The sequence below is a fragment of the Pan paniscus genome, chromosome 23 (assembly GCF_029289425.2).
Source record: "Pan paniscus chromosome 23, NHGRI_mPanPan1-v2.0_pri, whole genome shotgun sequence".
NCBI lineage: Eukaryota > Metazoa > Chordata > Mammalia > Primates > Hominidae > Pan > Pan paniscus.
Window position 1 is genome coordinate 31,303,893 of NC_085927.1, and position 12,520 is coordinate 31,316,412.

Genomic DNA, 12,520 nt, shown 5'->3' on the forward strand with positions numbered 1-12,520 from the left:
TTCCCCAGGCAGCCCTAGAAAACTTTCTGCTCTCCATAGACAGTCTAGACTGGCGATGCTGAGACGCTCTATATCATTGTCCGGACATGGCGGGGTCTAGGACCACTGCCCACACCACATGCTCAGCCACAACACATGCCCAGCCACTCAGTCTCCGCCCGCGTGCCACAGCCCCTCCACTGGTCCTGTGGTTGCATCCCACATGGTCTCCCCACTGCACCTCTTCCCCTTGGTCTTCTACTTCGCCCAGCCCAGCTAACGTGACATGCAGGCAGAGGGTGTCCTAGCGTCACTGCAGGCCCTTCCAGCGGCGGGCAGTTCTCCTATTACAACTTTCACGGTGGCTCTGCCTCATCGTCAGCAGAGACCTTGTCTCCCACCTTCACCTGCAAAAGACACATCACAGGGCATGATCTCCCTCCACTCTCTGCTCTCCACCTGAAAATGATGTCGTCTTCAGCTGTCCTTGGCACCAGACTCAAGAGAACGAGCCCTGTGTCCATCTCGGCCCCATGGGGCCCAATGCCACCATCCCCTCCACTGTTTCTCCGCCTCACTGCTCCTTCTTCCTAGAGTCAGGAATGCTAAGCCTGTCCCTAGGAAAACCCATCCCTGCACTGCTTCTCTTTGGCCACTCCCAAACCCTGCCCCCTTGGCTTCAGGGCCGGGGGTGGGGGTCTGCACTTGCTTCCACAGCCTAGGGGTGTTTCCTGTTCCCCTCAGATGGTCCAGGCCAGCTCTGAACGTGTTGGTTCTAAGTACATACAGCGAACTGGCCAGCCTAGATGCTGGTCCAAACTGCCATCTGGAACTGCTGAGCTACCGCTGAGAGAAGCCCATCACAAAGTGGGGAAAATGGGACCAGGCTCCTCTGCTGAACAAGGAAGATGATTATTCTGATTGCCTTATACAGAATCTGGACAACAGGGAAGACTGTTAAGTCTCTCAGGGAGAGGGCCAGTGGAATACTCCCACGGTGCTTCAAATACCCCATTGCAAACTCCCAGTTTAGGTGTGATCAGCTCACTTCCCTGAAGGTTTCTGACAGGAGGGTTTCTTCTCTGATTAGTAAGAGGGTTTCCTCTCAGATTAGCAGTTACGTCTGTTTGCAGGCATTTTAGTGACACCTCACAACAAAATTTAGTGAAATAAAGCAGCATTTAAAAAGACTTGCTATTTACTGAGTACTTGCTTTGAAGTACTATGCTAAACAGTTGAAATGTATTTTTATAATCTTTACCATATACAAGGCAAGTAATATTGCTTCCACTTTACAGCTGACAGTCTGAAGCAGAGGAAGAAAGCAGAGACGCAGAATGACTGGCCCACAGCCAGCCGCAGTTATAAGCAGGGGGTAGTTCTGAACCCAGCTGGATGGGTCCAAGGCCTGTGCTCTTTCCATAACACCACATCCAAAACACTTTCCAGTATCTTTGTTTTGTAAATAAGTCATTACATAATGCCCAATATTGATAAGAACCAAATGTCCAAGAAATCCTATCTTTATGACTTCTTGCTCTGAAAAAAGGGGTTGCCCAGGATGTCTGCCCAGCAGTGGGGTTGCAGAAGTTCAGGAGGATGAGGAGATGGGCGTGGGCACCGCCTACCTCCCCCCACAGGTGAAGGTCTGAAGAACCACCTGTAGAACCCTAGGAGCACTGACATCCCCATTCAACTCGAGGAACAGCTCACAGCCCTAACACAAGTTACCACATGCAGAGCAAATCTGGAAGACATCTGGGGAACATAACAAAGGACTAGACAATTTCACGTTTTCACAGATGAAACTGCAATTAAACTATACATGCACGGTGCTGTGTTATTTTGGTAATACAGGGACACAATTTAATGATTCTAAGGATTTTTTTGAAGTTTTTTTTTTTTTACAAGTCAGGTGCCATAAACATTCAAATAATCCATCTTTTAAAAAGTACGTTTACAACATCAAAAGAATTAAGATGAAATATAAACCTTTCTACTTACAATTTTTATACAGATTAACCAAATCACAAATACCACAAATAAATGTTAATGTTAAATTGTAACAATATAATGAATAAACATTCAGATTCTTAATAAAATCTTCCTTTAACATTTTTTAACTTACCATTATACTAAATAATCTATGCAGAATTTTGGGGTACAATACCAAGAAGGCACCAACAGTACAAAGCAGATACAAAGCAGTTTCAGAACTTTCTTGAGTGCTCTACACGGATAAACAGCACAAGAAAAGGCAACAAGCTTTAGGTAAACCTGGTGCAACCCTGGAGGACTTGCTCTGGATTTCCATTTGTTTCTGACCCATCATGTCAAGGTGGATGACGTAAGAGAAACCACATATTCACTGTTATAGCTTCTCATCTGCACTACAGGAGTATCATGTTTCAAACAACCAGCATAACAATTTTAAAGCACAAATGCTTTAAAAATGTATAAGCAAAAGGATTGCTCAGATTTTCAAAACCATTACATTTACAAAAATATTTCCCTTAAACTTGGGATTGCTCCAAAACATTGATTTACAAATATAAAAGTATTATGGAAGGACCCAAAGCATGTGTGCATATGTATGTGTGTATTAACATACTGTTACCATACTATATAAAAGTTACCAATTTAAAAACCATATTAACATATAAGCAAATAAAGAGAAAACAGTTTCCTCTGAATGGCTGAAATATTACGTGGCATGCGGTGTGGGTAGTTTACCTTTGTGATTCCTTAGAGAAAACCACTGGTGAGCCACATGTAGCTTCTCAAAGCTACTGGTTACCTCTACACCCACTGCCTGTGCCCAAGAGCAGAAGGAATGAGTGTGCACACACCACACACTGTGCACTGCACACAGAATACAGTATTCTTCTACCCAGATGCCACAATGTCTGAGTATCTCTGCTAGCTTTGAGGACCTGTGTCAGGACAGAGTCCTCATGATTAGTTCTTTCAATTCCATCCCACTGGCTTGTTCAGTATTTCTTTTATACTAAATGAAAGGACTGGAATGTTTCAACAGGAATTTTTTGCTTACATTTTAGACACCAAAAAAGCTATTAGTCTGAAAGCTTATTTGAACATACAAATAGTGGAGGTGCTGTTCCGTGTCACTAATATGAATTAAGATGACCTAATCTGTACATTTTTACAAATGTAAGAAGAGCCAAAATGATGCATCTACTACACATGATAGCTAGCGCTTTTCATAGGTACCTTGGTTAGGACCATTCTCTGCCCAGTTACATTATGTTTGGCATGATTAATAAAAAGTACACAACTTATGGCTACAATGATTCTAGAATGAAGTTAGTGGTTTCATGCCAATCTGACTCCACAGTACCAGGAAGGGGAATGGGAAGGAGCTCACAGTCTCCAGATGTTAGTAGCCAAGGCTATGGTTTTCTATTTAGAAGAGGACTGCAAATTAACCTTATAATAGTAACTTTCCATTTAAAAAGAAACAAGAGTAATAAAACTGTCAATGCTTTTTTATAAATGAAAACTGACTTATCAGTGTTATCCGGTAACAGTCACATTTCTGTGTCCCGTCAATGCTGTGTGGACCTTCAGACGGCAGCTCTGAGCACGCAAGTGAAAAGCGCGTATTTCAGGGCAAGAATAGAGATGTGGGTCTGTTTTCCGAGGATGAGCCAGCTATCCTTCTTCAGCCACAGGAGTGGTGAGCGTGAGCACCCTGGGCTGGGTGGTGAGGACTGCGTACTGTGGGGCGGCCCTTCCCAACTCTTGGCTGTGCCCAGCAGCACCTCTGGGGCACAAGGGCAGGCCCTCTTTAGAGAGAACCAGGGAATCCAACCTGAGATGTCGGGGCTTCTTTGTTAGGGTTTGACAGATTATTTGAGACCTAAGATTGTGAATAAAGGAACATGACAGCATCGATTCTCTGCCGAGCAGAGGTAAAAAGGACCCTACAGAAGTACCTTTCTAACTCATCTTATGTAAATCCAAGTGCTGGGCCAGTGCCTGGGTGGCAAAGTGAGGCCTGTGAGCATTTCTGTGTTCAGCACAACCTGAACCTGACTGTCCATTCAGACACGCTGATCCAGAGGAAAGCAACACTGAATCTTAACATGAATGTGAAGATAGAAGATGTACATTTATTTTCATGAATTACAAATGCATTTCTGTTCATATTAGCAGGCAGTCTTTATATAACCCATTCTCCATTGCTGTCAAAAATCAAACAAGAAAAAAGGACAGCTGAGAAATGAAAAGCTAAAAATAGAATTATTTTTCCTAAATGATCTGCTGGATAGCATTTTCCGTGGAACACAACTCAGAGGTAACAATAGAGTTTTCATTTCAATCGTAGGCATGTGGCACTTGGACAGTCATCTCTGCACAGAAAGCTGTAACAGTCATGCGAGGGTACAGTAATTATTGAACAAGGCAAATTTCTCACCACAGAGAGCAGTGGGGAAGTCAAGAGGAGGCACCGCACTGGGACAGAACACCGAGTCAACTCCACAGTACACAGTGGCAGGAACAAATACTTAAAGAGATCAGTAAAATATGGATAGAGCTCCAAACACGAGTTAGTGCTAGCTTTTTCTGACAGTCTGACTCAGCAGTATCAGAAATATTTGAGTACTTGAGGACAGAACAGTGCTTCATGTCATGAGCTCCTGGAGGCTTTATTACAAATTGTTATACTGTAGGTTGAAAAATGAACTTGAGATGCTGACATGCTGTAGAAGGAAAAAGAATTGTATACTTTCTCATTTAAAGACGCAGTGTTCCTCTCTGCTAAATCCTCAGGCATGGAACGTGGTTACTGAAACACGCACATTTGAAGTAGCTCAAGGGCGTATATGCACCAGCATGTGGAGTTCCACCCTGGGACATCCCCAGAAACCGCCCACAGCTCAGCACTGCAACCTTTGTACTTCTCTCACCAAATGTCGAGTGAAGCTGCCACTTTAAATCTTTTTTTCTAAGTCTTACAAACATTAAGTACTGCACATAACGCTTCTTGACAAGTGTTACAACTCTATATGGTACAAGTGACCACAGTAACTACAGAGTGACACTGCTGGATGCAGTACTTCCTTTTTATTTAGAAAAATGACTGCATTTTCTAAAAGCTGGGCCAATAGCACATACCTTATATATGTTAGTGACTACCATGATATGAGAAAAGATGTGGACAAGTGCTCCCCAAGGATTCCGGAGACGGAAGCACTTGCTGCAGGCTGCAACATCAGCCAAGGTATTTCCACAAGCTCCTGCTCTGGGGAAACAGTTATGGTCAAAAGGTGAAGTGCAAATAAGGGGCTGTCACTGACTTAAAGTGCCCTAGGTAGTAGCCTTCCCTATCATAAAGTGAGATGCCAGTGACTAGAGCCAATTGGGGAAGAATCTCTCTCTGGTGCGGCTGCATGGTCAGCAGGGCATCATGTAGAAAAGGATTCAGGAGAGGGAGGAACCACTGCATCTTTCAAACCAGAAAGCAATTAGTGACTAAAGCAACAGTAAGCAGTAGGTGCACTGAAGTACATACTGCCGCAGGTCACCAATGGGTGACACACACAGGGCTGCCAGGAGGAATTCTCTGGACTGAAGAAATTCTTTGAAAGCATAAAAGCCACAACTACCAGAAACCGCCCCTCCAAACGGCTCAAAGGAGTCAAAGTGGATAAGCCAAGACGGGCTGGAGACAGGACCAGGGGTCAAGAACTGGGAAGAAGAACACCGATGTCTGAGCACGTCCAGTCCTCTGAGCCCTTGTCCTATAGAAACACAAACAGACCACTGAGTTAAGAGTGAGCCATGTGAAAACAGCATCATCATCAGCATCACAAAACACAAAAGTGACAACAGTGAACCACATTAAAACAGCAGCAGCAGCAATAGCATTATGAAAATAGAAAAGGGAAAAAAGACTCCTGCAAAATGGCCATTTCTTTGGACACACTTGGGCAAGGATAACACATGGCAGTTCTGAAGGGGCCAGGGTCAGCCCTCACTCCACAGGCACCTCCTCTCAGACAGTTCTGAGGTGGTTTCCACAACACTCATAGGAAAGACGCCACTCCCCCAGCCTACGCTGACAGCAGTGTTCCTAAGATGTCCTTTATTTACCGTAAGATATCCAACACTAGTGCATGAAAATCTAGCAGAGTATCACTTACTATTACACAGAGCACTTTCAGAGCTGTGGTTTCCATCTGCCACTCAGGAGTTGGGGCAAGAAGAATGGGCTAACTATAGCCAAACTGTGGACTTGGAGATGGGCTAAGAGGGAGAAGTGGTCTCTTTTATGTAGAGGTGAACTGCAGCCAAACCTATGGGTTGGCAGGAAGTTAAAGCTGCCCTAAAATGCTTTCATCTTCAATAAACCAAAGGGAAATGCAGTTCATGCCCCTAGTGATCAATCCACCTGAGAAAATTCACAATCAGGCAGATGAAGAAGGAATTTGAGCACTGACCTCTACCTTCACCCGCCTCACAGGGTAGGAGACTGAGGACATGGGCTGGGTAGGAATGAGGCTTGTCACAGGTAGTAGGCATGATCAGCTTTTAAACTTGCCCATGGAAACATTTCTAAAACTGACCCCCTTAAGCAAAATACAATGAATATAATTTGACCCTTTTTTAAGACCTTTCGGCCACCACTACAAATATCACTTCATTGCTTCCTCTACCAAAGGGGCCCCACAGCTGTGCTCTGTGGTCCTGGGGTGTATGTTTCTAAGCCTTTCCTGCTGCAGCCAAACGGTCAACCGTGCCCTCCCAGTGTTCCCATGTTTTATTACACCTTTACCTCCTGAGCTCTCCAATTCAGAGCTCCTGATCTCCAGTGTGTGGGCTGGGAACTCAGAGACAATGCTCCTTAGTACTGTGAATGAGTCCTGAGAACTTTCCCAGGGAGCAAGGCTAATCACAGGCAGTGTGCAGCCTGCCACTGTTTCATGCTGGCAAACATTTCAAGAAAATGACATTCTGGGTCCAAAATACCTGGATTCTCTGCCTAGTTTTGCCACTTGATGTACAATTTTGAGCAAAGTGCTCAAAGGCTCCTGTCTTCAGTTTCCTCAACTATAAACATGGATGCATGCTGACTTCCCAAAATTCTGTTGTGATCACCAAAATGAAATGTTTATGAAAGAACCTATCCCATAGTTTAATCAGCCAACCCAGCCCCAGCTTCCCCTGGATTCATGTGATATTCTAGATGATTAAATTGTAAGTCAGTCTAGACGTTGGCAACGTCCTTTGCAATGAATGGATAAAATGCGATGGGTTGATGGGTGGATAGAGGAACAGATGGACAGATCTATGAGAAAACAAGTAAGATGTTAATGTTAACTGTATAATCTAGGTGGTGGGAATATGGGTGTCTACTTTAAATTCCTTCAACTTTTCAGAATAGTTGAAAACTGTCACTAAAAGAATGTTGGGAAAAAAAATCATGCTATAAGCACATAGGGAGCATCTGTGTGTCTTCTGTGTCTGGAGCAAATGAACAACGCACAGAGGTGACTGTCCTTGCCACGCCGGGACTCTCAGAGTGGTGGTGGACCTGACAGGGATACTGGTCCCCCGCCTTGCAAAGCTGGCTTCAGGAGGCGTTCTGCCAGCAACTGCGCCCTGTGGCCTCAGGAGCAACCCTGCCTCTGTCTTGCCATCCTTGTGCCTGCGGTGCTGCCTGTCTCTTCAGTGGCCTGGCCAGTTTTCCCCCAAGTCCCTGCTCTCAGAGGTCCTCCTGCATCCTTACTGCCACCAGAGTCACCTGAGCCACTGCTTCAGGTCAGGCAGCTACCTGTGAGGGAGAGCTGGCCTCCTGGGAAGCAAGGGCCACAGCCTGGGCTGGCCTCTTTCTCTGCAGCCCCCCTCTTGCCCAGCTGTCTGGCATGCCCACCTTCCAGGTTCCACACAGCTGTGCCCCTCCCCAACCAGCAAAGAACCCAACTGTCAGGTTTCAGCTGCAGCACAACTGCCGCGAGTCGGCCACACTCTGTGAGGCTTTAATGTCTGCCTTACTCTCTGGGACCCACCATGCCTGTGTCCATCTCTGGGACTCTGTATACTCCTTGTTGTTTACATTTCCTGCTATGAGGCTGCTGGAAAGCAAAACCTGGGTTTTATTCATCTTTGTTCCTTTCCTAACTGGCGAAAGGAAGTGCTCAATGCTGATTAAATGATGAAAAACGAGTTATCACGTCAACCCCAGAAGCTCTTTTATACTAAAAATGTGCACAGTTGTGTGTGTGTGTGTCTTTCTCCCCTACTACATGGGCCCCTCTGAGGCTGTGTTTAGGTCCTGCTTGCTGCGTTTGCTCTTAGTGTCTAATGCAGACTAAGCAGGCAGCACTGCCGCCTGACCTGAAGCGACAGAGATGAGATGCTCACAGGCCACCACCTGGCTGAGGGAAAATGACTGTGAAAGGAACTGTGAAGGAAGAAAAGCAACAGAAGTTGCTCAGCTCAATATTCTAGGTTCTGTAAAGGGCAAGAGAGTGCTCTTCACAGAAGGGCAGGCCTCACAGGCCATCCAGGTCTGTTATGACTACCCCACGCCGCTGCTGTAGAGGAAAGGCAGCGGGCTGACCAAGGTCTAGTTAACCTGACCTTGTACAGACACTGGGAGTGTGTCCTGGAGCCTCACGGAGGGAGAGGGACGGACTCTTGAGAAACAGAGACAATTGCTCCACTGTGAGCACCTCACAGAGGAGCCAGGAAGGAAGTTCTGTGGGGACTGCAGGTGTGAAAATGGTTGGATCCTGGGGCCCAGCTTTCTGTCAGTGAGTGATTGTGCAAATCACTGTGGCTAACACCTCCTCCACTAGAGAGCCACATGTGTATGGGGCAACAGAAGACATGAACCAGCTCAGCCCCTGCTGATAACAGGCTTCTTTCTCAGTCACTCCGCAAGGCTTATGGCTAGCAGTCCACTGCACGTCCTGTTCGCGTGACTCCACAACACTTCCCTTGGGTTTGAGAGATCGTCTTTTGGTGTGCGTCTGGTGTTAACAGCAGGCTAAGTGAGGGCTTAACAGTGCCAGCAGCCCTGCCTCCCCCAAGTTGGTAGGTTTAGAAAACTTGGAGTCTTTCAGACTTTGCCTTTCCTCCTCCTCTTGAATTTGCCGCTTCTCACCACTTCATTTCTAGTCCAAGGCTACGGCCCCTTTGGTATGGAAGACCAGGCATTTGTTCTTAGCTGATCTCCTACCCAGTATTCCCTCATTTCAACCCCTCCTGCTTTGATGTCAGACTTTTGAAAACACCATTTTCTGGCCCCCAGACTACTAGTGTCTATTCCCTACCAATTCCTCATTCTGTTGCCCTGCCTGGCTTTCAGGGCTATCTGCTTGGAGGCTGAGTTGGTCATGTCAGTCCTCAGCTCATGTCTACTTGGTTCTTTGTTCTTACTGACGGGGAATGGACGCCTCTAACTGCAACACGGTTCTGTCCAAAGCATCTCCCCAGCAACTGCTTCTACCTTGGCTCACAATTCTTTTTTTTTTTTTTTTTTGAGACGGAGTCTTGCTCTGTCGCCCAGGCTGGAGTGCAGTGGCGCAATCTCGGCTTGCTGCAAGCTCCGCCTCCCGGGTTCACGCCATTCTCCTGCCTCAGCCTCCCGAGTAGCTGGGACTACAGGCGCCTGCCACTGTGCCCAGCTAATTTTTTGTATTTTTAGTAGAGACGGGGTTTCACCGTGGTCTCGATCTCCTGACCTCGTGATCCACCCGCCTCGGCCTCCCAAAGTGCTGGGATTACAGGTGTGAGCCACCGCACCTGGCCCACAATTCTTTATTCACTGCTTCTTTCTATAGAGTTCTAAACACAAGTCCAGTTCTCTCTCCTCTTGTCACATACTCTCTAAAATCAAGATTTGCATTCTTTTCCTGTATACTTTTCTTTTTTGACATAGAGTTCACCCAGGATGGAGTGCAGTGATACAATCATAGCTCATTGCAGCCTTGGACTCTGAGATTCAAGCGATCCTCTCCCCTCAGCCTCTCAAAGTGCTGGGATTATAGGCATGAGCCATTGTGTTGGGCCTGCTCAATTTTTAAAATCTACCAATATTGTCACATTGTTCACCTTCCCTTATGATCTAAGCACATGTAGCTTCTGTGCAGGCCCATGTAAATCCCCCTGACTGGCCAGCCCAGCCTCCATCTCCTGGATGAAGTTTCTCCAGCTCTCCAGCCTACACTGCTAGTCTGAACTGGTAACAGGGTCTGGGCCCCTTGCATGTGACATCAACTGTAGAACCAGGTCCCAGCTAGGAGTTTCTGAAGGGGCAGGCACAGAGGACTCTAATACTAAATTTATTTAACTGGTGGCTCTGCTTTCCATGGGAGGGAGTCCTGAGGCGAACCCTTTCCAGAGAGATGCTCATGTAACTGTGAAACTGCTCTGGACAGGCAGCAAGGAACGGATGAGAACCCAAAGATGAACAATCTAGAATATGAAAAAGTTGTTTCCAAATAATCACATTCACTACCCTTGAGAGTAAAGGAGGTACTTGGAGTTTCTAATAAACGAGAGAGAGATTCCTAAGAGAATATATGTAACTTTCTAAATAATTTTTAATTCTAAATTTAAAAAAATACCTTTCAATAAGGAGCTTGGAAAATAATACAAAATAATGGACCTTGAGGAACATAATATTCTAGAAACAAAAGGCAGCGCCTCCCTTGCTAGAGCTCACTGTATTAAACTCCAGGTACCTGACAAATTTAAGATCTGTATCCTGGCTGGAATCTAGCAGTCTCTTCAAAAATTAGTTCTTTGAGCTTTTCCTTAGGCAAGTCATCCAATTCCATGTCGAACTTGAATGGTGCTTCGGCGATGGGCTTTAAAAGAAAACAAAACATTTAACAGTCAAAGTTGTTATGGGTAAGGCAGTAATTTACTGATTCATAAAATGACCACTGCTCAGATTCTGAATTTACAACAGGACTGATGTCTCATAAAAACTTAAGAGTTGATGGCCGGGCGCGGTGGCTCACACCTGTAATCCCAGCATTTTGGGAGGCTGAGGCAGGCGGATCACTTGAGGTCAGGAGTTCGAGACCAGCCTGGTCCAACATGGTGAAACCCTGTCTCTACCAAAAATACAAAAAATTAGCCGAGTGTGGTGGTGCACGCCTATAATCTCAGCTACTCAGGAGGCTGAGGCAGGAGAATCGCTTGAACCCAGGAGGCAGAGGTTGCAGTGAGCTGAGATCGTGCCACTGCACTCCAGTCTGGGTGACAGAGAGAGACTGAGAGTTGTGCCCACACTCCTCAAGTTCTCATAAACACTTAGACTGGGAGCAACTGAATCTGTTTCAAGTGTTTTTCTGAACTTACCACAAATCCCAGAATAATTTTTAAATGTTTTAAGGCAGTGAATGTCGAAATAAGAGAAATGTGCTGCTGTGGGGGTGGTGGTACGTTTATCCAATCAACACCCATAATACTAAAATACATGCATTTCATTAAATAAATCATGGTATCTTTGTATGAAAAAACATCTTAGAGCTGTTAAAAATTAAGCTGCAAGGCCAGGCGCAGTGGCTCACATCTGTAATCCCAGCACGTTGGGAGGCCAAGGTGGCAGGATCATGAGACCAGCCTGACCAACATAGTGGAACTCCATCTCTACTAAAAATACACAAAAATTAGCTAGGCATGGTGGCAGGCCCCTGTCGTCCCAGCTACTCGGGAGGCTGAGGAAGGAGAATTGCTTGAATCCAGGAGGCGGAGGTTGCAGTGAGCCAAGATTGCGCCACTGCACTCTGGCCGAGGCAACAGAGCAAGATTCCATCTCAAAGAAAAATAAAAAAAACTGGCCAGGCACGGTGGCTCACACCTGTAATCCCAGCACTTTGGGAGACCGAGGCAGGTGGATCATGAGGTCAAGAGATCGAGACCATCCTGGCCAACATAGTGAAACTCCGTCTCTACTAAAAATACAAAAATTAGCTGGGTGTGGTGGTGTGTGCCTGTAGTCCCAGCTACTTGAGAGGCTGAGGCAGGAGAATTGCTTGAACCTGGGAGGTGGACGTTGAAGTGAGCTGAGATCACACCACGGTACTCCAGCCTGGCCTGGTGACAGAGCAAGACTCCATCTCAAAAAAGAAAACAAAATTAAGCTGCAAGGAAGATTAATAGGAAAATGCCTATGTTGTGTCAAGAGAATGAAAACTATTTTATTTTTAAAATTTAGATACAGAAATATAAGACTGAGAAGGAAATACTCCAAAATGTTAGTAACTGTAACAAGATTATAAAGCTACATCTTTGTAGTATGAAAAAAATCTCTCCTGTATTTTCTTACAAGTTTGCTTTTCTCTTTTTTTTTTGATACAAAACCTCGCTTTGTTGCCCAGGCTGGAGTGCAGTGGTACAATCCCGGCTCACTGCAACCTCTGCCTCCTGGATTCAAGCGATTCTCCTGCCTCAGCCTCCGGAGTAGCTGGGATTATAGGCGCCTGGCACCACACTTGGCTAATTTTTGTATTTTTAGTAGAGACAGGGTTTCACCATGTTGGCCAGGCTGGTCTTGAAC

General features: G+C 45.7%; 1 protein-coding gene across 2 annotated transcripts in view; it reads right to left on the reverse strand.

Moving 5' to 3' along the window:
• Nucleotides 1-1,819: 1,819 nt before the first annotated feature.
• The window catches only part of MAPK1 (mitogen-activated protein kinase 1), a 107,252-nt gene continuing 96,551 nt past the window's right edge, over nucleotides 1,820-12,520 (reverse strand). Inside the window, exons 8-9 of one of the 2 annotated variants that reach the window (XM_034948791.4) lie at nucleotides 10,695-10,820; nucleotides 1,820-5,744 (exon numbers count right to left, since the gene is read on the reverse strand). In XM_034948791.4, the coding sequence (XP_034804682.1) occupies nucleotides 10,704-10,820 (117 nt within the window). In that variant the 3' untranslated portion in view covers nucleotides 1,820-5,744; nucleotides 10,695-10,703. Of the gene's footprint in view, nucleotides 5,745-10,694; nucleotides 10,979-12,520 lie in introns of those variants that run through there. The other variant, XR_010111784.1, reaches the window with a different exon arrangement.